Genomic DNA, 25,784 nt, shown 5'->3' with positions numbered 1-25,784 from the left:
CAATGACCTAAACAAAGAAATACTAATACTAGAATGAACATAGAAATACAAAACATAACATAGCCCAAAAACCCGGAAATAATAAATCAAACACCCTTCTAAACAACCAACCACCCCGAACCACATAAAACAAATACCCCCTGCCAAGTCCTGACCAAACAACAATACAAATAACCCAAGATGTTACAACATCTTGGTGCCATGATGGATCGCGTTGTCCAGACCATGGACCGCTGGGAGAGACAGGAAGTCTCTCCAGTGCCTCGACCAGCACAACCGGGGTTATCTCCATCCGTTCCATCCGGAGAGAGTTCCAGTGGGATGCGCCTCTCCCTTCCCAGGGAGTATGATGGAAGGGCAGCACAGTGCCAGGGATTCTTGTTACAACTGGAGCTCTACCTGGCCACTGTGCACCCAGCTCCCTCAGGATGGGAGAGAGTGGCCACCCTCGTCTCCTGTCTCACAGGAAGAGCGCTGGAGTAGGCAAACGCCGTGTGGAGAGAAGAAGACACGGCCCCAGACCACTTCGAGGAGTTCACCCGTCGCTTCAGGGCCGTCTTCGACCATCCACCTGAGGGCAGAGCGGCGGGGGAGAGGCTCTTCCATTTGAGACAGGGGACGAGGAGCGCCCAGGACTTCGCCCTAGAATTCCGGACCTTGGCCTCCGGAGCAGGCTGGAACGACAGGGCCCTCATCGACCACTATCGATGCAGCCTACGAGAGGACGTCCGGCGTGAGCTGGCCTGCAGGGATGCCACCATTTCCTTCGACCAACTGGTGGATTTGTCCATCCAGTTGGATAACCTGCTGGTCACCCGTGGACGTCCAGAGGGGGCTCTGTCGGTTCCATCGTCCAGCACCCCACTCCGGGGCCCATGGAGTTAGGAGGGGCTGCTCATAGGGAGACTGGAGGAGGAGCCATCACGTGCACTATCTGTGGCCACAGAGAACACACTGCCGGTCGGTGCCGTGTTGGTTCCTCTAGGAGTCGAGGCAACAGGCAGGGCACTCTGGTGTCACCCCAGGTGAGTTTGCACCACACTCATCCAGAGTCCTATGTTGATCAACTGTTTGTGCCTGTTTGTTTCCCTGAGTTTTCCCCACATTCCCAGCATAAGGCGCTCGTCGATTCAGGCGCAGCTGGGAATTTTATCGACAGAGCATTAGCCATTAGGTTAGGGATCCCTATTTTTCCTATAGTTAGACCCGGTACACGCTCTAGATAGTCGACCATTAGGGCCGGGCTAATCAAGGAGGCCACCATCTCCTTGGCCATGGTTATGCAGAGGAATCATGAGGAGAGTATCAGTCCCTTTCTCATTGACTCTCCTGCGTTTCCTGTGATACTAGGCCTTCCTTGGTTGGCTCTGCATAACCCCACTATTTCCTGGAAACAGAGGGCTCTCACAGGGTAGTCACGAGAGTGCTCAGGGAGGTGTTTAGGGGTTTCCGTTGGTGCTACCACGGTGGAAAGTCCAGACCAGGTCTCCACCATGCACATCCCCCCAGAATATGCCGATTTGGCTCTCGCCTTCTGTAAAAAGAAGGCGACTACATTACCACCTCATCGACGGGGGGATTGTGCGATAAATCTCCTGGCAGACGCTGCGCTTCCCAGGAGTCACGTGTATCCCCTGTCGCAAGCGGAGATGGTGGCTATGGATACATATGTCTCTGAATCCCTACGTCAGGGGTACATTTGGCCCTCTACTTCACCCGCCTCCTCGAGTTTATTTTTTGTAAAGAAGAAGGATGGAGGTTTACACCCGTGCATTGACTATAGAGGTCTCAATCAAATCACGGTGAGGTACAGTTACCCGCTACCTCTTATCGCCATGGCGATTGAGTCAATGCATGGGGCGCGCTTCTTCACGAAACTGGATCTCAGGAGTACGTATAACCTGGTGCGTATCCGGGAGGGAGACGAGTGGAAGACAGCGTTCAGTACCATCACAGGGCATTATGAGTACCTCGTCATGCCGTACGGGTTGATGAATGCTCCATCAGTTTTCCAATCCTTGGTAGACGAGATTTTCAGGGACCTGCACTGGCAGGGTGTAGTGGTGTATATCGATGACATTCTGATTTACTCCGCTACACGCGCCGAGCATGTGTCCTTGGTGCGTAAGGTGCTTGGACGACTGTTGGAGCATGACCAGTATGTCAAGGCTGAGAAATGCCTGTTCTTTCAGCAGGCTGTCTCCTTCCTAGGGAATTGCATTTCCACATCAGGGGTGGAGATGGAGAGTGACCACATTGCAGCCGTGCGCAATTGGCCGACTCCCACCACGGTAAAGGAGGTGCAGCGATTTTTAGGGTTTGCCAATTACTACCGGAGATTTATCCGGGGTTTTGGCCAGGTTGCTGCACCCATTACCTCGCTGCTGAAGGGGGGTCCTGTAAGGTTGCGGTGGCCGGCTGAAGCGGACAGGGCTTTTGGGCAACTAAGAGCTCTGTTTACTTCGGCTCCAGTGCTGGCCCACCCGGATCCCCCTTTGGCATTCATAGTGGAGGTGGACGCGTCCGAGGCTGGGATAGGAGCCGTGCTCTCACAGCGCTCGGGCACGCCACCGAAACTCCGCCCCTGTGCTTTCTTCTCTAAGATGCTCAGCCCAGTGGAGCGTAACTATGATGTGGGGGACCGGGAGTTGTTGGCTGTGGTTAAAGCCTTGAAAGCGTGGAGACATTGGCTTGAGGGGGCTAAACAAACTTTTCTCATCTGGACTGACCACCGCAACCTGGAGTACATCCGGGAAGCGAGGAGACTGAATCCTCGTCAGGCAAGGTGGGCCATGTTCTTTACCCATTTTATGTTTACCCTATCCTACAGACCAGGTTCCCAGAATAAGAAGGCAGACGCACTGTCCCAGCTGTATGACACAGAGGAGCGGCTCATGGATCAGACTCCCATACTCTCGGCCTCCTGCCTGGTAGCGCCGGTTGTGTGGGATCTGGATGCGGACATTGAGCAGGCGTTGCGTACAGAACCTGCTCCCCTCCAGTGTCCCGTTGGGCGTGTGTACGTTCCGTCTGCTGTCCATGACCAGTTGATCTCTTCGGCCCACACGTCTCCCTCCTCTGGTCATCCGGGGATCGGTTGGACGGTGCGCTGTCTGATGGGGAAGTACTGGTGGCCCACTTTGGCTAAGGATGTGAGGGTTTATGTCTCCTCCTGCTCGGTGTGTGGCCAGTGTAAGGCTCTGAGACACCTGCCCAGAGGGAAGTTACATCCCTTACCTGTTCCACAACGACCTTGGTCACATCTGTCAGTGGATTTCCTAACGGATCTTCCTCCCTCACAGGGAAATACTACGATCCTGGTCGTTGTGGATCGTTTTTCTAAGTCCTGTCTTCTCCTCCCTCTGCCTGGTCTCCCTACGCCCTACAGACTGCGGAGGCCCTGTTTACACACCTCTTCCGGCACTACGGGGTGCCTGAGGATATTGTGTCAGATCGGGGTCCACAGTTCACGTCAAGAGTTTGGAAGGCGTTCATGGAACGTCTGGGGGTCTCGATTAGCCTTACCTCAGGTTTTCACCCCGAGATTAACGGGCAGGTAGAGAGAGTTAACCAGGATGTGGGCAGGTTTCTGTGGTCCTATTGCCAGGACCGGCTGGGGGAGTGGGCAGCGTTTGTGCCCTGGGCCGAAATGGCACAGAACTCGCTTCGCCACTCCTCCACTAACTTTCTCCCCCTTTCAGTGCGTATTGGGGTACCAGCCGGTTCTGGCACCATGGCATCAGGCTCAGACCGAGACTCCTGCCGTGGACGACTGGTTTAGGCGCGCGGAGGAGACATGGGAGGCCACCCGTGTCCATCTCCAGCGAGGACCGTCACCGCAGTGAGACCCCAGTGTTCACACCGGGGGACCGGGTCTGGCTCTCGACCCATAACCTGCCCCTCCGCCTGCCCTGCCGGAAGCTGGGTCTGCGGTTTGTGGGGCCATTAAAGTCCTGAGGAGGGTGAACGAGGTATGTTATAGATTACAGCTTCCCTCTGATTATCGTATTAACCCCTCGTTCCATGTGTCTCTCCTTAGGCCGGTGGTGGCTGGTCCGCTCCAGGAATCTGAGGTGCGGGAGGTCACTCCGCCCCCTTTGGACGTCGAGGGGGCCCCGGCATACATTGTTCTGTGCCTCGTCCTCCGGGTCGTCCTCGAGGCCGGTGTCGGCGCGCTGCTGCACCAAAACAAGCAGTATGGCTGGTGGCATTGTCATACTGGAGGGTCATGTCAGGATGAGCCTGCAGGAAGGGTACTTCGTTCATTCCATCCTGGATTCGAGGCGTCGGGTGGGGGGCCTTCAGTACCTCGTGGAGTGGGAGGGGTACGGGCCGGAGGAGAGGTGCTGGGTTCCGGTTGCAGATGTTTTGGATCCTGAACTGCTGCAGGAGTTTCACCGTCGCCGGCCGGATCGCCCAGCCTATTTTGGTGGTTCACAATATCGGCCGCACGGATGTGGAACATGAGTGTAGGAAGCCTGCCATGCCCAACCAGGTGCAGTCAGTGGAGGACCTGTACCCGGCCGAAGACTACATACAACCTTCTGTCCCAAGAGCCCACAGAGGAGGATCTTCAGTGGCTAAGGGCCAGCGATTATGGAGCAGGGGTTAGGGCCAAGCGTTTTACTATGTCACTGCTAAAAAAGGGTCCTCAGATCACAGGGGTTGTTGTCTGTAAATTGGGGCACAGATAGCAAAGCGAAGGGCATCAAGGCATTCAAAATGGCTACAAGGATGGATGTGCAGGAGTCAGGGCTTTGAGTCACGGGGTCTGGGATCCTTGGTGCCTCACCAGATGGTTTTGTGGGCACCACAGCAGTGGTGGAGGTCAAGTGTCCTTATGGGGCAAGGGACCTTACCATTGAAGAGGCAATGACGACCTCTGAGACTCGACCTCTGAGGCTCCTCCTATCAGTACATGTTTTCAGGGAAGCCAATGGTCCAAAGATATTCCACATAGTTCATACACACACACTGGGCTCCCAGAATAGGTTATATTACATACAAGTTTTGCTCATATCAGACAACTAAAGTAATGTAGTTAAATTTATCATGGGCACAGTGGCAATTTATATCTGTGATGTTCAAATTACTTCTTACCCCCTGTCTTTTACTTGCTGAAGGTCCCAGTCATCCCGGCCTGTACCTGACATTGTTAAAAAACAAGTGAGCAATGAATAAAGATAATACACAAACAATAGGCTCGTAGAATAGGTTATGACATTCACGTTTTGGTCAAAGCAGCCAACTAAAGTAATGTAATTAACGTAAGTTCAATCACAAAGGCTGGTCTGAGTGCATATCTTCACAGTTTCATTCAGCAGTACAACACAAATCAAAGCAAATTGTATTTGTCACATGCGCCAAATACAACCTTACAGTGAAATGCTGGCTTACAAGCTCTTAACCAACAATGCTTTAAGAAGTTAAGACCTTTTTTTTTTAAGTGTTCGGTAATTAAAAAAAATAAAAGTAACAAATAATTAAACAGCAGCAGTAAATAACAAGTCAGGCTATATACAGGGGGTACCAGTACAGAGTCAGTGTGCGGGGGCACCAGTTAGTCGAGGTAATATGTCCATGTAGGTAGAGTTGAAGTGACTATGCCTAGATTATAAACAAAGAGTAGCAGCAGCGTAAAAGAGGGGTCTGGGTAGCCCTTTGATTAGCTGTTCAGGAGTCTTATGGCTTGGGGGTAGAAGCTGTTAAGAAGCCTTTTGGACCTCGACTTGGCGTTCCGGTACCTCTTGCCGTGCGGTAGCAGAGAGAACAGTCTATGACCACGGTGGCTGGAGTCTGACAATTTTTAGGGCCTTCCTCTGAAACCGCTTGATATAGAGGTCCTGGATGGCAGGAAGCTTGGCCCAAGTGATGTATCAGTGATGTTTCCAATGTATAGTCTATTACAGTGTATTGCATTGGGGGCTATGGAGGGTGGAGAATGAAGGGGGTGGAGTTTTGAAGGGGGTGGAGAATGAAGTGCTGCTGGATATGTACTACACAGTCCACCTCCAAAACTACAAATATTAGGTTAGTAGAGACCCTACTGAGTATTTTCCACACCACTTTAGCTGAGACAGGTAGAACAAGTTTCTAAAAACATATGTATTTTTCTCTTAAATTACTTATTGCCTTTTCTTGTTGGCACAATACAAGTGGCAATTGATAAAAATGCAATATCTTTTGAATGAGTTATCCACATTTCAATGTTTTGAAATACGGGCTTTTATTTTAAAGGTTTCCTTATTACTATACGAACATGACATTGTCATTTGTCCTGCTGGCAGAATACTGGTGGCTTGAGACCTGCAACTTGCCCTTTTAAAATAGCACTCTCATGAGTCACTGCAAAACTGGCTGTTAAAGGCGCTACATGGTCAATCAGGAGTCTGCATTGGCCGTGAAGCATTTGTGGTGATATGGCCTCCGCAGAGGTCAGGTCAGGGCAGCGCTGAGCAGCGCTGTTGTGAAGGAAGTTGTCAAGGAAGTGAGTTTCTGTTTATACAGGACCTCCCGCCCTCACCTACCGTCAACCAATCATGTCAATGCGGAGCAAATACGGAGTCCTCCCCATTGTTACAACATTTGAGAGGCGTACGGCGATGTGGTACAGAGCTCAATTTGGCATCTGCGTTCCTCCTCCGGATGCTCCGTGATTGCGTCACACCATCCATTTAGTGGCTCCGACAAAAACATTTGGTCAGGCATAAATTGGCTCTTGCTGTTACGAGAGTTCGTTCGTAGAGTTAGAAGGGGTAGAATAGTAGCGTAATCAATAATGTATTTTTTTAAACGGAGGAGTCGGACAGGATTTTTCAGTCAACATTAATAGCCTAACCGATGGCGCCTAGGCAACTGAAAACGTGCTCAGAATGTCAGTGTGCATGTTGTAAAGGGATTATAGCTACACTTTGTATTTTTCCCCAAGGACGGCTGAAAGCTTAGGATAGGCTATGATTCTCTGCAAAACGAATGCCGTTGTTTGTGTTTAAAATTGGATTATGAAACGATGCCCACTTTCTCGCTGACCTGGACTGTTTAGATTTTGTCTTTTATTTTCATAAAGGATCTTTGCTCCACATGCAAATCTCGAACGATAAATGCGCACAATACTGAATGCCATAAGGGTGAACAGGTGACGTCAGTTTAGTGTGCTCAGACTGGAGATGCTGGTCCCATGTATGTGACTCGACGGGAATACGGTTCAGTGATTTGCCGTTCCAGCCCGAGCGCGTTCTACTAACGGAATCGCTTATGATGCCCAGAGGTTTACGGAGGCTCGTGCACCTGGTGCTGTTTTGCCCTATGTCGAAGGGGCTGCAGGTGGGACCACTAGCTGAGATTTGGCTGCGTTTTTGTGCCCTATATGCCATCAGATCGTTACAAATAAGAGTATTCTCTCTCTCTATTTGTCAATAAATTGCTAAACCATAGACCTCTAATTAGGTAATAACACAATAAACCATTGTATTGATTTTATTTTGTCTGCACAAAGTTGACACCAGGCTATTTGCCTTGTGGACACTGGGGTGCTATTGAATATCAATGTTAGAAAGATCTGAGTGATATACATCCGTGGTATTCATTTCTTGAAAACACAAGCCTTTCAGTTTTGGCTGTAGTGAAGGCCCTGAAACTGTGAATAATGGCTTGGCAAGTTGCATGAAATCGAGACAATATATTACCCCCAGAGTATGGGTTCTGCACGTACTTATGTATTAAAAGGGATTATTCATATTCATTTGCAACCTGGTCTCAGAGCATTGCATATTATTCTATACGTACACTGAACAAAATATAAACGCAACATGTAAAGTGTTGGTCCCATGTTTCATAAGCTGAAATGAAAGATCCCAGAAATGTTCCATATGCACAAAAAGCTTATTTTTCTCAACGTTTGTGCACAAATGTGTTTACATCCCTGTTAGTGAGCATTTCTCCTTTGCCAAGAGCATCCATCCACCTGACAGGTGTGGCATATCAAGAAGCTGATTAAACAGCATGACCGTTACACCTTGTGCTGGGAAAAATGTGCAGTTTTGTCACACAACACAATGCCACAGGTGTCTCAAGTTTTGAGGTAGCGTGCAATTGGCATGCTGACTGCAGGAATGTCGACCAGAGCTGTTGCCAGAGAATTGCATGTTCATTTCTATACCATAGTCCGCCTTCAACATCATTTTAGAAAATTTGGCAGAACGTTCAACCGGCCTCACAACCGCAGACCGTGTGTATGGCATTGTGTGGGTTAGCAGTTTGCTGACGTCAATGTTGTGTACAGAGTTCCCCATGGTGGCGGTGGGGTTATGGTATAGGTAGGCATAAGCTACAGACAACGAACACAATTGCATTTTATTGATGGCAATTTGAATGCACAGAGATACCATGACAAGATCCTGAGGCCCATTGTCTTGCCATTCATCGGCTGCCATCACCTCATGTTTCAGTATAATAATGCACGGCCCAATGTTGCAAGGATCTGTATGTACACTCTTCTTGGAAGCTGAAAATGTCCCAGTTCTTCCATGGCCTGCATACTCACAAGACATGTCACCCATTCAGCAGGTTTGGCATGCTCTGGATCGACATGTATGACAGACAGCGTGTTCTATTTCCTGCCAATATCTATGAACTTCGCACAGTCATTGAAGAGGAGTAGGACAACATTCCACAGGCCAGAATCAACAGACTGATCAACTCTATGCGAAGGAGGTGTGTCGCGCTGCATGAGGCAAATGGTGATCACACCAGATACTGACTGGTATTCTGATCCATGCCCATACTGTTTTTTAAAGCTATCTGTGAACAACAGATGCATATCTGGGCCTAATTAATTAATTTAAATTGACTGATTTCCTTATATGAACTGTAACTCAGTAAAATCTTTTAAATTGTTGCATGTTGCGTTTGTATTTTTGTTCAGTATAAATCCTAGACGCTCCATTTAGTATGATATATTATGTTTGGTATGGTTACATAAGACAGATGGTTACTTAACCCTTTTATCTTACCCTTCCCCTAACCTTAACCCTTTTATCTAACTCCTAAACTTAACCCTAACCCCTGGGTAACGTTAGCCACCTAGCTAGAATTTGTAACATATCTTACATTTTGCAAATTTGTAACAAATTGTACATTTTTCAAATCATAAAATATTGTACGTTTTTCAAATTCGTAACATATAATACAAATTGTAATTCGTAATATATCATATGAAATGGGTGATGGACATCCACAAATTAATACATGCCATACGAAACTTAACATAACATACTAAATTGAGTTTCTCAGGTTTGCGTAGAGCATAATACAAAATGCTCTGAGACCAGGTTGCCATTTTGTGACAACCAAACCTTATACTCGATGAACGTTTGAGGAGTAAAAGAAAGGTGCCAGGAATGGCAAGACTGCATATTTCTTTGCACATTAGACAGTTCAACAAGAGGGCATCTGTTAAAAATTTTACTTTGTAGATGCCCCTCTCTGATATGGCACAACAGCCAACAGTAAAGTGTCAAACCTGCTCTCGCTCCCCCTCCCTGGCACTGGAGGGCGCCAGACTGCCCATCATTACGCACACCTGTCACCATTGTTACGCACATCTGCGCTTCTCTGGACTCACCTGGACTCCATTACTTTGTTGATTGCCCCTCCTATATCTGTCTGTTCCTCGGTTTGATCCCTGTGTCAGCATTATTGTCGTTATGTTTCCCCTGTTCAGACGCTGTACTTGTTTGTTTCATGTCAGATATTTATTAAATATCCACTCCCTGTACTTGCTTCTCGTCTCCCAGCGTCTGTCTTTACAGAATGCTGACACCCATATTGGAAGCATCAGGGAGTTTCTTTTTGGTTTTTTTTGTTTTGATTGGTGACCTCGGGTCCGAGTGCCGTTGCCGACGGAACCGGGGATGCCTTAGCTGGCTCATCAGACTTCCAGGCCTTAGATGGCTCGAGAGGTTTTCTTGCCTCGGTTGGCTCGGCAGGCTCCTGCCTCAGCTGACTCGTCAGGCTCCTGCCCCACGCCTCAGCCGACTCGTCAGGCTCCTGCCCCTCAGCTGGCTCATCCGGCTCCCGCCCCTCAGCCGGCTCGTCAGGCTCCCGCCCCTCAGCCGGCTTGTCAGGCTCCCGCCCTTCACCTGTCTCGTCAGGCTCCCACGTCTCAGCAGGATCATCAGGCTTTCATGCACGCCTCAGCCGGCTCGTCCGGCTCCCACGGACGAGCCGTCAGGGTCCCACACACGCCTCAGCCGGCTCGTCAGGCTCCCAAGCACGCCTCAGCCGGCTCGTCAGGATCCCACGCCTCAGCAGGATCGTCAGGCTCCCACGCCTCATCCGGCTCGTCAGGCTCCCCCGCCTCAGCCAACTCGTCAGGCTTCCATGCCTCAGCCGGCTCCCATGTCTTGGCCGGCCCGTCAGACTCACCCAGGTGGGACGCTGGGTGGCGCCCCTAGAGGGGGTGGGGTACTGTCACACCTGCTCCCGCTCCTCCTGCCTGGCGCTTGAGGGCGCCAGGCTGCCCATCATTACGCACACCTGTCACCATCGTTACGCGCACCTGCGCTTCTTTGGACTCACCTGGAATCCATTACTTTGTTGATTTTTCCCTCCTATATCTGTCTGTTCCTCGGTTTGATCTCCATGTCAGCATTATTGTTGTTGTTTCCCCTGTTCAGACGCTGTCCTTGTTTGTTTCATGTTAGTTATTTATTAAATGTTCACTCCCTGTACTTGCTTCTCATCTTCCAGCGTCTGTCCTTACATAAATAGAGGTTCCAATGGGTCATTGAGTTAGAGCATGCTGCTGGCCAAATCAGGGTTGTGTGTTTCTTCCCCGCAATGGCCATGCTGATAGTTCTGTATTTCGCCTTGGATAAAAATGTCTTCTACAAGACCATATTATAATGATTGCTTAGATTTCTCAGTGTCTTTCTGGTCTAAAACCCCTCTCTTCCTCAGTATGTGTGTCTTGTTTGGGATAAAGCAGAAGACACATTTCTGTAGGACTGTGGACTTTGGTCAATGTGTAATCTTCTCCTGTCCTGTGTAGAGTCGTCTCCCGGCGTTAAAGGTGAAGTACCTGCTGCTGGCCTGGCTGGGGATCCTGGTAGCCAGCTGGGTCCTCTACATGCAGTATTCCTCCTACTCAGAGCTCTGCCGAGGACACGTCTGCCACATGGTCATCGTAAGTATGAAACCGTGTGAACACCCTGACACCTCCTACGAAGGAAGGAGAAAGAGAGAGCGTGGGAGTAAGGGATTGGAAGGAAATATAAAGGGACTGGGAGGGAGGGGGCAGGTGTGGGCAAGCTGTGGGTGGAAGATAGAACACTAAGGTCTGGAAATGGACAGATGGAAAGAGTGAATGAGAAAAAGGGTAATCTGTATTTTGTGTCAGTGACTGCTGAGTGCAGGATGGTTTCTCTTATAATACAGTAGCAAATTTGGACCAGGAAAAAGTAATTAACAGAATACCTGATAAGAGTAACACTGGATGAGAAATCAGTGATGTAACAGAGTTTCTGCATCCAAAATGGCATCTTATTTCCTCAGGCTCTGTCCAAAAGTTGTGCACTGAATAGGGAATAGGGTACCATTTAATGATAACCAGGCCACAGGAGAAGTGACTCTACTCTAGTTTCCTTAAGCATTGTGATAAACAGTGATGAGAAGTACAGTGGGGGAAAAAAGTATTTGATCCCCTGCTGATTTTGTACGTTTGCCCACTGATAAAGAAAGGATCAGTCTATAATTTTAATGGTAGGTTTATTTGAACAGTGAGAGACAGAATAACAACAAAAATATCCAGAAAAACGCATGTCAAAAATCTTATAAATTGATTTGCATTTTAATGAGGGAAATAAGTATTTGACCCCCTCTCAATCAGAAAGATTTCTGGCTCCCAGGTGTCTTTTATACAGGTAACGAGCTGAGATTAGGAGCACACTCTTAAAGGGAGTGCTCCTAACCGCAGCTTGTTACCTGTAAAAAAGACACCTGTCCACAGAAGCAATCAATCAATCAGATTCCAAACTCTCCACCATGGCCAAGACCAAAGAGCTCTCCAAGGATGTCAGGGACAAGATTGTAGACCTACACAAGGCTGGAATGGGCTACAAGACCCTCGCCAAGCAGCTTGGTGAGAAGGTGACAACAGTTGGTGCGATTATTCGCAAATGGAAGAAACACAAAAGAACTGTCAATATCCCTCGGCCTGGGGCTCCATGCAAGATCTCACCTCGTGGAGTTGCAATGATCATGAGAACGGTGAGGAATCAGCCCAGAACTACACGGGAGGATCTTGTCAATGATCTCAAGGCAGCTAGGACCATAGTCACCAAGAAAACAATTGGTAACACACTACGCCGTGAAGGACTGAAATCCTGCAGCCCGCAAGGTCCCCCTGCTCAAGAATACATATACATGCCCGTCTGAAGTTTGCCAATGAACATCTGAATGATTCAGAGGACAACTGGTGAAAGTGTTGTGGTCAGATGAGACCAAAATGGAGCTCTTTGGCATCAACTCAACTCACCGTGTTTGTAGGAGGAGGAATGCTGCCTATGACCCCAAGAAAACCATCTCCACCGTCAAACATGGAGGTGGAAACATGCTTTGGGGGTGTTTTTCTGCTAAGGGGACAGGACAACTTCACCGCATCAAAGGGACGATGGACGGGGCCATGTACCGTCAAATCTTGGGTGAGAACATCCTTCCCTCAGCCAGGGCATTGAAAATGGGTCGTGGATGGGTATTCCAGCATGACAATGACCCAAAACACATGGCCAAGGCAAAAAAGGAGTGGCTCAAGAAGAAGCACATTAAGGTCCTGGAGTGGCCTAGCCAGTCTCCAGACCTTAATCCCATAGAAAATCTGTGGAGGGAGCTGAAGGTTCGAGTTGCCAAACGTCAGCCTCGAAACCTTAATGACTTGGGGAAGATCTGCAAAGAGGAGTGGTACAAAATCCCTCCTGAGATGTGTGCAAACCTGGTGGCCAACTACAAGAAACGTCTGACCTCTGTGATTGCCAACAAGGGTTTTGCCACCAAGTACTAAGTCATATTTTGCAGAGGGGTCAAATACTTATTTCCATCATTAAAATGCAAATCATTTTATAACATTTTTGACATGCGTTTTTCTGGATTTTTTTGTTGTTATTCTATCTCTCACTGTTCAAATAAACCTACCATTAAAATTATAGACTGATCATTTCTTTGTAAGTGGGCAAACGTACAAAATCAGCAGGCGATCAAATACTTTTTCCCCCACTGTAACCAATCATTCCCAGATCAACAACGTCAGCACAGTCATTTCCCTCGTCACATATTTTACATTTCAGGTTGAATATAAGCAGCAAGGGCGAGATCCCTGTGAAATATTACATATATACTCTGAAGTGGGAGTGTTTGTTGTTCAGCAGTCAGCACATACATATTCAGGAGTAAAGGATCAAGAGAGAGAGGGGAAGGGTAAAGATGAATGGCCAGACTGAGGTGGTCCTGTTTTGGTGTCTTTATCTATGTATAGTGAAATTGTGATGAATAAGGCAGTACTATCGTGCCCTACTCTTCCTTGTGCTGTGAGAGGGAGAGGCAGCATGTCTCAGGACATACAAGACAGGGAAAACAGTGTCTGGAAAGGGGGAACATGGAGAGAGGAGATAGATGGACGGCGAGTGTGTGTGTGTGTGAGAGAGAGAGGGAGTGAGTGTAAAAGAGAGAAGGAAGGAATGAGCGAAGAGTGTTGTCATTGTTGTGTGTGTGTGTCCCCCTAGGCTAATTTGCACATTAGTACGACATTAAGGACGACTGGGCCTTTAATTGGTTGGCTCGCAACCAAAGTGGCCAAAATGAAGTCATATTACCATAGCAACTGTTATACTGTGGAGAAGGAGGTCACAGCCTATAGTCTTTATTTGTCAATTTTGTTTTGGAAGAGTGAAACTGTTTGGGTGGATCTCATCTTACTGTGGCACTAGCTACTGGAGCAGTGGATTTAGCTACAGGCTGGCGTGTTGCCTGGATGTTTTGCCTGTATGTTTTGCCTGGATGTTTTGCCTGGATGTTTTGCCTGGATGTTTCCTAAGCAAGATAATCTCACACCCACACATGCTAATTTATGCAATGACTTTACTTCTCCTTTCTGCTTCTGCAAACAGTCTTTTCCAGATATTTTTTGGGGTTGGGGTATATCGTTACACGGTGCCAACAATGGTGCCCAGCTCTGGGTGGACTAAATATAACCGATACATGTGTATGAACACGTAAGCCATCTCACAGGGGGTGAAAATAAGTTGACATCTGTGTGGAAACTGGAAAATCCTCACCGTTGTTATCTACAGTATAAAAAAAAGCTATGGTTTGCATGCAGGTGGGTATCTCCACCTGGGATTTAGACCATAGTACATATGAAGGAGAGATGGTAATGGCTAGAAGAGATACAATTATTCACCTTTGACAATTTGACAAAAACTGTATTTTTTTTAGCTAACCTGTTTCCTAACCTTTACCTATTTCACCTAATCTGCTTTGTAAGTTCTCATAACCTGCTATATTGTAGGATCCTTGGATCCTCTTCCTGTTGATAATGTGATGATGTATTTTCTGTTTCCTGTCTGTCTCAGTGTGACCACTACAGGAGAGGCATTATCTCAGGGTCGTCCTGCAAGGCCCTGTGTGAGGAGAGGAGCCTGACCCTGCAGCGATGCATGTCCACCTCCTCCACACACCAAGTAGGTAACACATACACACACATCAGGTAATACCCACGCACACACACTCTATTTACTCTGTCTCTATGTAATGTGTATTTACCTGTGGTTCTAGGTGTACAGTGGTCTGTGGAAGGACAGGCCTGTGGTGATAAAGTGTGGTCTGGAAGAGCCTCTGAAGGGGGACGGTGCTCCTGACTCTGTACTGAGACAGGAAATGACCCTGTTCGACAAGCCCACCCGCGGGACCTCCATGGATGAGTTCAGAGAGATGTTACTCAGCTTTCTCAAGGTCTGGTTGCCCATTTCACTTCCTGTCAGTCCTCACAGTTAGATTAGATAGAAGAGCTTTCCACAATAGACATGTTGGTTGTTTAGCAACACAACCCAGGCGTGCGTTACTATGGGGCAAAACAGACAGGGTTGGCTAAGATAGAAGCTATATTTAGTCTCCAATGTTTTTTGAAAACTTAAATACATTTGTACAATGAGCACTTGTCTTTCAATTAAATCGTTACAGTTGTTGGTTAGCTAGCTAGTGAATTTGAACCATATTAGCATTGACATGAAATCAGTCAAAACATAGTATCAATAACGAGCCACTTATGATTCCCCACATGGCAGTTTCTTGTCATTCTTGCTAGCAATCTGGCCATCCAGAATCACAACAGGATGACATCTGCCCCATGGAAGCGCACATCGTTTTCGTGACGTTGTCAGCTAACCATCTATAGGGAACTGGTGTTTTTTGGTGATATCAGGCAGTACAGGCACATTTGAAATGCAATTTAACTCAACCCCTCAATCAGAGAGGAGGGAGATAGAGATAGAGGATAGAGTGTGTGATGGAAGGAGGCGGTAGGGGGAGGGAGGGAGAGGCAGAGAGAGGTTAGGGGTTGAAGCCCCATGCCAAATATAACCCTACACGTCATTGTCAGTACAATGGCTACACTCTCAGCCGTATAGAGATGGGCTGAGAGTGGGGAAGGGAATAAGTTATATGGAAGAAATCTAGCACATTTCAATCATTCCACACAGTCTTGTTTTTATTATGGTGTGTACGACTAACTGAACTGAAAAGTGAACTGTTTCAGTTTGTCTATTTTTTTTCTTCTTTAAATAGCATTATATACACTCAGTGGCCAGTTTATTAGGTACACCACCCCATTCATGAAAATGGTTTGCTCCTCCAGACAGTAGCTATGTTTCCATTAACTTGTCCAGTGATTTTTCTTTTCTCGACCTGTAGAACATTTGAATAGAAAATAGATGTGACAGTTGCCTGTTAGGTTGCATTTCCATTGAACTATCTTGAGTCGATTTAAAAACAGCTGGATGTAATGAATTCACACCTAAACACTTTTTCAGAAAACCCAGTGTCTAATAAAAATGTAGTGGTTGAAGTGTTACCATTATCCATTCAGGCAAATTGCGCATTAATAAATTGCTGACATTTGTATGCCCTCCCATCTATCTGTTTCATGTCTCGGGTATTCTGCGAAAGCCAGCATGCAATAATTGACTAATATTTGCCACATTCTAATAATTCCTATGTTCCTAACATATCGGCTGCCTAGGCTAGTCTGTGCCATGGTGAAATTTGCACTCCTGTAGAGCTGAAATAATTGGATGGTGAAACTTGCCAGCCAACCAGGAAAGCAAGGTGAGCAGTGGAAATGTGTTCTCTGGAGTGATGAATCACGCTTCGCCATCTGGCAGTCCGACGGACAAATCTGGATTTGGTGGATGCCAGGAGAACGCTAACTGCCCCAATGCATAGTGCCAACTGTAAAGTTTGGTGGAGGTGGAATAATTTTCTGGGGCTGTTTTTCATGGTTCGGCCTAGGCCCCTTAGTTCCAGTGAAGGGAAATCTTAACACAACACCATACAATGGCATTCTAGAGGATTCTGTGCTTCCATCTTTGCGGCAAAAGTTTGGGGAAGGCCCTTTCCTGTTTCAGCATGACAATGCACTCATGCACAAAGTGAGGCCCATACAGAAATAGTTTGTCGAGGTCGGTGTGGAAGAACTTGACTAGCCTGCACAGAGCCCTGACCTCAACCCCATCGAACACCTTTGGGATGAATTGGAACGCCGACTGCGAGCCAGGCCTAATCGCCCAACATCAGTGCCCGACCTCACTAATTCTCATGTGGCTGAATGGAAGCAAGCCCCCGAATGGAAGCAAGCCCCCGTAGCAATGTTCCAACATCTAGTGGAAAGCCTTCCCAGAAGAGTGGAGGCTGTTATAGCAGCAAATGGGGGACAAACTCCATATTAATGCCCATGATTTTGGAATTAGATGTTCGACAAGCAGGTGTCCATATATTTTTGATCATGCAGCCATATCTAGAAAAACTAATTCCAAAGAGTGGACCTAAAATTGTGTATGAGCAATAATTCCTATGTCGAAGATGTGAAAAATATTTGTTGGTCTAATGTGTCTAATGAGGAACATTCGGTTGCTGCATTTATGAAACTGCTTCTTCCGGTTACTGATAGGCATGCGCCCGTCAAGAAACTGACTGTTAGAACTGCGAAATCCCCATGGATAGATGATGAATTGAAAACCGTATGGCTGAGAGGGATGAGGCAAAGGGAAAAGTCTGACTAACAAAGCAGACTGGTAAACATACAGTAAATTGAGAAATCACATAACTAAACTAAACAAAAAGAAGAAACTATACTATGGAACAAAGATAGATAATAAAGTACTTTGAATGAAATTTTTTCCAAAAAAGCAAACCTATCCTTCATTGAGGCAGATGGCTTGTTCATGACAAAATCCTTTATTGCCAACCACTTTAATAACTTTTTTGTTGACAAAATTAGCAAACTTAGGTATGACATGCAAACAACAAGTATTTAATACTGAACCTTCATATTCATGCATAATGGACCAAATAATGAAAGACAAGCACTGTAGTTTTGAGTTACACCAAGGTAAATTGCTGAGGTTGGTAGCAGAGTACATTGTGACTCCTGTTTGCCACATCTTCAATTTAAGCCTGGAAGAAGGTGTGTGCCCTCAAACATGGAGGGAGGAAAAAGTCATTCCGCTACCCAAGAATAGCAGAGCACCCTTTAATGGTTCAAACAGCTGACCAATCAGCCTGTTACAAGTGCTTAGCAAACTTTGGGGAGAAATTGTGTTTTATCAAATACAAAGTTTATTTTACAGAAAACAAATTAAAAAGCATGAGCTGGCACACACCCAGAGAATATTATTTAGTGTAGAGGTGCTGATTAACGGTTAATAAACTGTAAGCTATAAAAACAAAGTGTCACACAACCTATATACTGTACAGTTGAAGTTGGAAGTTTACATGCACCTTAGCCAAATACATTTAAACTCAGTTTTTCACAATTCCTGACTTTTTTTCCTAGTAAAAATCCCCTGTCTTAGGTCAGTTAGGATCACCACTTTATTTTAAGTATGTGAAATGTCAGAATAATAGTAGATTGATTTATTTCAGCTTTTATTTATTTCATCACATTCCCAGTGGGTCAGAAGTTTACATACACTCATTAGTATTTGCTAGCATTGCCTTTAAATTGTTTAACTTGGGTCAAACGTTTCGGGTAGCCTCCCACAAGCTTCACACAATAAGTTGGGAGAATTTTGGCCCATTCTTCATGACAGAGCTGGTGTAACTGAGTCAGGTTTGTAGGCCTCCTTGATCGCACATGCTTTTTCAGTTCTGCCCACAAATTTTCTATAGGATTGAGGTCAGGGCTTTGTGATGGCCACTCCAATACCTTGACTTTGTTGTCCTTAAGCCATTTTGCCACAACTTTGGAAGTGTGCTTGGGGTCATTGTCCATTTGGAAGACCCATTTGCGACCAAGCTTTAACTTCCTGACTGATGTCTTGAGATGTTGCTTCAATATATCCACATAATTTTCCTCCTCATGATGTCATCTATTTTGTGAAGAGCACCAGTCCCTCCTGCAGCAAAGCACCCCCACAACATGATGCTGCCACTCCCGTGCTTCACGGTTGAGATGGTGTTCTTTGGCTCCCCTTTTTCCTCCAAACATAACAATGGTCATTATGGCCAAACAGTTCTATTTTTATTTCATCAGGCCAGAGGACATTTCTCCAAAAAGTACGATCTTTGTCCCCATGTGCAGTTGCAAACCGTACTCTGGGCTTTTTATGGCGGTTTTGGAGCAGTGGCTTCTTCCTTGCAGAGAGCCCATTCAGGTTATGTCGATATAGGACTCGTTTTACTGTGGATATAGATACTTTTGTACCTGTTTCCTCCAGCATCATCACAAGGTCCTTTGCTGTTGTTCTGGGATTGATTTGCACATTTTGCACCAAAATACATTCATTTCTAGGACACAGAACACGTCTCCTTCCTGAGCGGTATGATGGCTGCGTGGTCCCATGGTGTTTATACTTGCGTACTATTGTTTGTACAGATGAACGTGGTACCTTCAGGTTGTTGGAAATTGCTCCCAAGGATGAACCAGACTTGTGGAGGTCTACAATTTTTTTTCTGAGGTCTTGGCGGATTTCTTTTGATTTTCCCATGATGTCAAGCAAGGAGGCACTGAGAAGGTAGTCCATGAAATACATCCACAGGTACACCTCCAATTGACTCAAATTATGTCAATTAGCCTATCAGAAGCTTCTGTAGCCATGACATAATTTTCTGGAATTTTCCAAGCTGTTTAAAGGCACGGTCAACTTAGGGTATGTAAACTTCTGACCCACTGGAATTGTGATACAGTGAATTATAAGTGAAATAATCTGTCTGTAAATAATTGTTGGAAAAATGACTTGTGTCATGCACAAAGCAGATGTCCTAACCGACTTGCCAAAACTATAGTTTGTTAACAAGAAATTTGTGGAGTGGTTGAAAAGTTTTAATGACTCCTACCTAAGTGTATGTAAACTACCGACTTCAACTACATATATATACACACACACACACACACACACACACACACACACACACACACACACACACACACACACACACACACACACACACACACACACACACACACACACACACACACACACACACACACACACACACACACACACACACACACACGAGTGTGCGACTGTTTTTATAGCTTATAGAAAACAAATTCACGACAGACTTTCAGTGAGCTTATAGGGACGCTACAGTAGGGCAGCCGGCTAGGGCCATTATTGTTTTCTGTTTTTACAAATGACCTTCCACTGACCTTGAATAAAGCCTGTGTGTCAATGTACGCTGATGACTCAACAGTATACATGTCGGCTGCAGCAGTAAAATAAATAACTCAGACGCTTCAGTTTTAGAATGGGTGACTAGCAATAGGCCTGTGCTAAATATCTCAAACTAAAAGCATAATTTTTTGTACAAATCACGCACGCAACTCTAAACCTTGTTTAGATCTATTATTGAATAATGTGGCTATTGAGCAAGTTAAGGAGACAAAACTGCTGGGTGTAACCCTAGATAGTAAGCTGTCGTGATCAAAACATATACACTGTAGTGAGGCGCGTACTGGTGGCAGAGAAGTCAGGCGCAGGAGAGCGTAAACTGATTTACAACGGTGTCGTTTAATAAACATAAATCACCGTCAACAGAACAATACATGAAATGGGTTAAACAAAACCCGGTAATAACCATCATACCGTGCACAAGCACTACAAGAAACAATTACGGACAAGGACATGGGGGGGAACAGAGGGTTAAATACACAACATGTAATTGATGGAATTGGAACCAGGTGTAATGGAAGACAAGACAAAACCAATGGAAAATGAAAAGTGGATCGGCGAAGGCTAGAAGACCGGTGACGTCGACCGCCGAACGCCGCCCGAACAAGGAGAGGGACCAACTTCGGCGGAAGTTGTGACATACACTCAATGGTTGCTAAAATGAGAAGAAGTCTGTCCATGATAGGTTGTTGCTCTGCCTTCTTGACATCTCAGACAACCAGACAGATCCTACAGGCCCTAGTTTATTTTGCAGCTGGACTACTGCCCAGCTGTGTGGTAATGTGCGGCAAATAAATGTTTTTTATATATCTTGTAGTTTAATTTGCACTGTACTATGTATGATATCTAGATATTGTGTGTATGTACTGATATGTAGGCTGTGTGTGACGTTTTAAATGTACAGTGCATTCGGAAAGTTCAGACCCCTTCCCTTTTTCCACATTTTGTTGCTTTACAGCATTATTCTAAAGTGGATCAAATTACCCCATAATGATAAAGCAAAAACAGGTTTTAAATTATTTTTGCAAATGTATTAAAAATAAAAACATAAATAGCTTATTTACATATGTATTCAGACCCTTTGCTATAAGACTCAAAATTGAGCTCAGATGCATCCTGTTTCCATTGATCATCCTTGAGATGTTTATAGAACTTGATTGGAGTCCACCTGTGGTAAATTCAATTGATTGGACATGATTTGGAAAGGCACACGCCTGTCTATATAAGGGCCCACAGTTGACAGTGCATGTCAGAACAAAAACCAAGCCATGAGGTTGAAGGAATTGTCCATAGAGCGATGAGACAGGATTGTGTTCAGGCACAGATCTGGGAAGGGTACCAAAACAATTCTGCAGCATTAATGGTCCCCAAGAACACAGTGGCCTCCATCATTCTTAAATGAAAGAAGTTTGGAACCACCAAGAACCCAAATAGTCACTCTAACAGAGCAACAGAGTTTCTCTGTGGAGATGGGAGAACCTTCCAGAAGGACAACCACCTCTGCAGCACTCCACCAATCAGGCCTTTATGATAGAGTGGCCAGACGGAAGCCAGTCTTTAGTAAAAAGCACAACAGTCCGCTTGGAGTTTGCCAAAAGGTGCCTTTTGGCAAACTCCAAGCGGACTGTTGTGCTTTTTACTAAAGACTCTCTCAGACCATGAGAAACTAGATTCTCTGGTCTGATGAAATCAAGACTGAATTATTTTGCCTGAATGCCAAGCATCACATCTGGAGGAAACTTGGCACCATCCCTACGATGAAGTATGGGGGTGGTAGTATCATGCTGTGAGGATGTTTTGCAGCAGCAGGGACTGGGAGACCAGGGAAATATGAACGGAAAAAGGGCAGTGAGATCCTTGATGAAACATTTCTCTAGAGCACTCAGAGACTCAGACGGGGGACAGGACAACGACCCTAAGCACACAGCCAAGACAATGCAGGAGTGGCTTCGGGACAAGTCTCTGAATGTCCTTGAGTGGCCCAGCCAAAGCCCGGACTTGAACCTAACCAAACATCTCTGGAGAGACCTGAAAATAGCTGTGCAGCAACGCTCCCCATCAAACCGGACAGAGCTTGAGAAGATCTGCAGAGAAGAATGGGAGAAACTCCACAAATACAGATGTGCCAAGTTTGTAGCGTCATACCCAAGAAGAATCGAGGCTATAATCGCTGCCAAAGGGGCTTCAGCAAAATACTGAGTAAAGGGTCTGAATACTTGTGAATAAATGTGATATCAGTTTTTCTTTTTATATACATTTGCAAAAATTCCTAAAAACCTGTTTTTGCTTTGTCATTGTGGGGTATTTTGTGTAGGTTGATGAGATAAAAAACACATTTTTATACATTTTAAAATAAGGCTGTAACAAAATGTGGAAAAGGTCAAGGGGTCTGAATACTTTCCGAATGCACTGCATTTCAGTCCTTGACTAATAATGTTCTGTATTATGTCATGTTTTATGTGGAACCCAGGATAATGGGGATCCTAATACCAAATCCCAACGGACCTGTGACCAACAGATACATATCTGTATTTCCAGTCATGTGAAATCGATATATTAGGGCCGAATATTTTTTTTTCAATTGACTTATTTCCGTATATGAACTGTAACTCAGTAAATCTTTGAAATTGTTGCATGTTGCATTTATATTTCAGTGTAGATGGGTACCTAATAATCTGTCCACGAAGTGTATATTTAAACAGTTCTTCTAGTCTTAGCTGGCTGATATTTACGCCGTTGCTTAAGTGTACAAGAACTGTAACATTCGCTTGCAAGGTTTGAACATCGCGGTCACCTGTACATATCAGTTCCTCACTTCGTCTTCTTTCTGTCCTCCCTGCAGTCTAACCTGGGAGAGCAGCCGTCTCTCACCACCTTGGTGGGTCGTGTCATCACCCTGGCCGATGTCAACAAGGACCGCAAGGTGTCCCTGGCGGAAGCCAAGTCTGTGTGGGCTCTCCTCCAGATCAACGAGTTCCTTCTGATGGTAGCCCTGCAGGAGAAAGAGCATACCCTCAAGCTGCTGGGCTTTTGCGGGGACCTGTACGTGACTGAGCGCGTGGGCCACAGGTGATGATCACTTTGGAAATAAGGGTTTTAATTAAAGAATGACTGTACTGGCTGATTTTAATTGGTTTTGTCCTAATTTTCAAGAAATGCCACTGCAAACATTTGTGTCTTGAATGTGTGGTTTGATTTGGTGTTCATTGGTTTCAAATTATATACTCTGGGATTAAATGCACATCTTGTTCGTGTATGTATTTTTTTTACCCAGAAATAATATTACATTCAATCGACAGCTCCCTCTATAGGTTGGAGGTCCCCAGCTACCTGCAGGCATTAGTCCCGGAGGCCCTGAGCTCCAGCCTGAACCAGTGGCTGGCCCCGGCATGGCCCCGGAGGGCCCGCATCACCATCGGCCTGCTGGAGTTCATAGAGGAGGTAAAGATAAGATTATGGGAGGAGCCATAGAGATAGAGTACTCATCTTTGTATCTGTGCCATTATAGCGTCTGTGACAGCATGGGCAGCGCCATTGAGGCCATCTCCATTTTAAAGTAGTCAATTTTCTTCACGATTGGCTGATCCCTCCTGATGACCTGGTTGAACATGACTCCAAAAGGGTCACCAGGAGGGATCAGCCAATGAAATTGGAAGTTTCCCCCTAGTTGGCTACATTAAAATGGTGGAAGCCCAATGGTACTGCCCATGCTAATATGACCTTTTGGCCACAGGTTGCGGCTCTGTGAATACATAAAACATATCAAGCTTAGACAGAGGACAGACAATTTTATAATCATTGGGAATAGAAAGTGTAGATGTCTGATTTATAATGATCTATACACTACACATCTGTATCCCATCAATGCCTTCCCTGTGGCTCAGTTGGTAGAGCATGGTGTTTGCAACGCCAGCATGGTGTGTGCAACGCCAGGGTTGTGGGTTTGATTCCCACGGGGAGCCAGCACAAAAAATGCACGAAATGGAATGTATGCATTCACTACTGTAAGTCGCTCTGGATAAGAGCGTCTGCTAAATGACTCAAATGTAATGTAAATGAAATTACAACAGGTGTTCCACGGGGCCTACGGCAGCTTCCTGATGTGTGATGCCAGCCCGCGCCACGTGGGGTACAACTTCCGGTATGACTGCAAGATGGCAGACCTGCGCAGCGTGGCATCCGAGATGGCGGTCCGCAGTTTCCTGCGGGGACGTCGCTGCGAGACCAATGCTGACTGCACCTTCGGGCGTGACTGCACTGCCACCTGCGATCGGCTGGTGAAGCAATGTAACACAGAGGTGGTCCAGCCCAACCTGGCCAAGGTGTGTGTGATGCTACAGGACTATCTGGTGTCCGGGGCACCCCAGGACCTCCGCATAGACCTGGAGAAGCAGCTCCGTACCTGTGTGACGCTCAGCGGCCTGGCTAGCCAGATGGAGGTGCACCACTCGCTGGTCCTCAACAACCTCAAGACCCTGCTGTGGAAGACCATCTCCAACACACAGTACTCCTGAGGACCACAGAAGAGCTGCTGGGAGCCATATGTAGGCCTGGGTTGTATTCATTTGACACCAAATAAAGGAAAATGGATTGAAACAAATGGACAACCCGAAGTTGTCCAGTAAGAACTGCAAATGTATTAACTGTTAAAATAATTTGCTACGGTATGCCCTAATGACTACAACTGTCATTTTTTCTTAGACCGACCTTAACCAGGAAAAAACAACAACACCAGGACCTACCCATAGGAGTGAGGCAGGTCCAAACTCTACCCTATTATTTACCCTAGAGGAACTTCACCTCCTACCCTACTTTTTTGGGGCCGTTACAAGACATGCCAAAAGCTTGAGTAAAACAGACAAGTAAATCACTGACTGAAAGTGAAAATGAATGAAAATCAAATGGATTATGATTTAAAAGTAAAGGCAGTTTATTTTAATGGAAGGATTCTTTATTTTGTGAAGGAGGAAACTGTCTGGTGTATTCTCAGGGCCTTGCCTATGTAATGATAATTAACTGTACAGTATTCTACTTTAAAGAGTAGTTATTAAGTGTATAACTTCTATCAGGGAACGTCAATGTAGAGGTGTAATGCCATGAAAATATGGGAGTGATGTAACAGTATGTGGAAAAACTACTATTTTATCTGTGAGTGAATGGTCCATCAGACAAGGTCAAATGAGATGGAAATATGGAGGGATCACTTGAGCTTTTGTGATAGATCATAACCAATTGTTAAGGTCTGGGTGTAGCTGGTGCAGAGCAGTCAGGCGCAGGACAGCAGAGATGAGTAATAAAAGTAACTTTACTCAAAATGACCAAATACATGTAGTAATACCAAGCCCACACAAAAGGACCGAAATACATAAAACAAACACACAAAAAAACATGGGGAAAACAGAGGGTTAAGTAATGAACATGTAATTGGGGAATTGAAACCAGATGTGTAAAACAAAGACAAAACAAATGGAAAATGAAAAGTGGATCAGCAATGACTAGAAGGCTGGTGATGTCGACCGCCGAACGCCGCCCGAACAAGGAGAGGGACCGACTTCGGCGGAAGTCGTGACACCAATCTATATGACTCAGACGAAAAAAAAGAATACAGCACTCCAAACTATGGCAATTTTATAGACTAAAAAAATAGAAGTCTCAGTATTTTATGAATTATACAACAGGTTGGTCTAATCCTGAATGCTGATTGGTTAAAACTGCATTCCAGCCAGTATCTATTCCACAATGTACCACCAGCTAAATTATTACATTAAAATGACTATTTACTGTTCCATCTGATTGCGCAATCCACTGTCTCATCAGCCCAGCCAGGATGTTTATAAATTTGAT

General features: G+C 45.8%; 1 protein-coding gene across 1 annotated transcript; it reads left to right on the top strand.

The window, feature by feature from the left end:
• Window positions 1–6,381: 6,381 nt before the first annotated feature.
• On the top strand, window positions 6,382–24,879 carry LOC106568855 (divergent protein kinase domain 1B). The gene is made up of 7 exons (XM_014139593.2): window positions 6,382–7,323; window positions 11,051–11,185; window positions 14,625–14,732; window positions 14,827–15,003; window positions 22,783–23,009; window positions 23,240–23,381; window positions 24,011–24,879. The coding sequence occupies exons 1-7, from the start codon at window positions 7,255–7,257 to the stop codon at window positions 24,452–24,454; spliced, it is 1,302 nt and encodes a 433-aa protein (XP_013995068.1). The 5' UTR covers window positions 6,382–7,254; the 3' UTR covers window positions 24,455–24,879.
• Window positions 24,880–25,784: the final 905 nt, after the last annotated feature.

Source organism: Salmo salar, chromosome ssa01 (genome assembly GCF_905237065.1).
Source record: "Salmo salar chromosome ssa01, Ssal_v3.1, whole genome shotgun sequence".
NCBI classification, from domain to species: Eukaryota; Metazoa; Chordata; class Actinopteri; order Salmoniformes; family Salmonidae; genus Salmo; species Salmo salar.
Note: the sequence above shows the minus strand (reverse complement) of the source record. Positions and strands in the feature narration are given on the sequence as shown.

What these genes read in the sequence shown, in the direction of transcription:
- LOC106568855 (XM_014139593.2), top strand. Translation starts at nt 7,255, where the DNA reads ATGATGCCCAGAGGTTTACGGAGGCTCGTGCACCTGGTGCTGTTTTGC. An exon ending in CTATGTCGAAGGGGCTGCAG is followed by an intron (nt 7,324 to 11,050) that starts GTGGGACCACTA and finishes TGTCCTGTGTAG; the next exon opens with AGTCGTCTCCCGGCGTTAAA. An exon ending in ACTGAGCGCGTGGGCCACAG is followed by an intron (nt 23,010 to 23,239) that starts GTGATGATCACT and finishes TTCAATCGACAG; the next exon opens with CTCCCTCTATAGGTTGGAGG.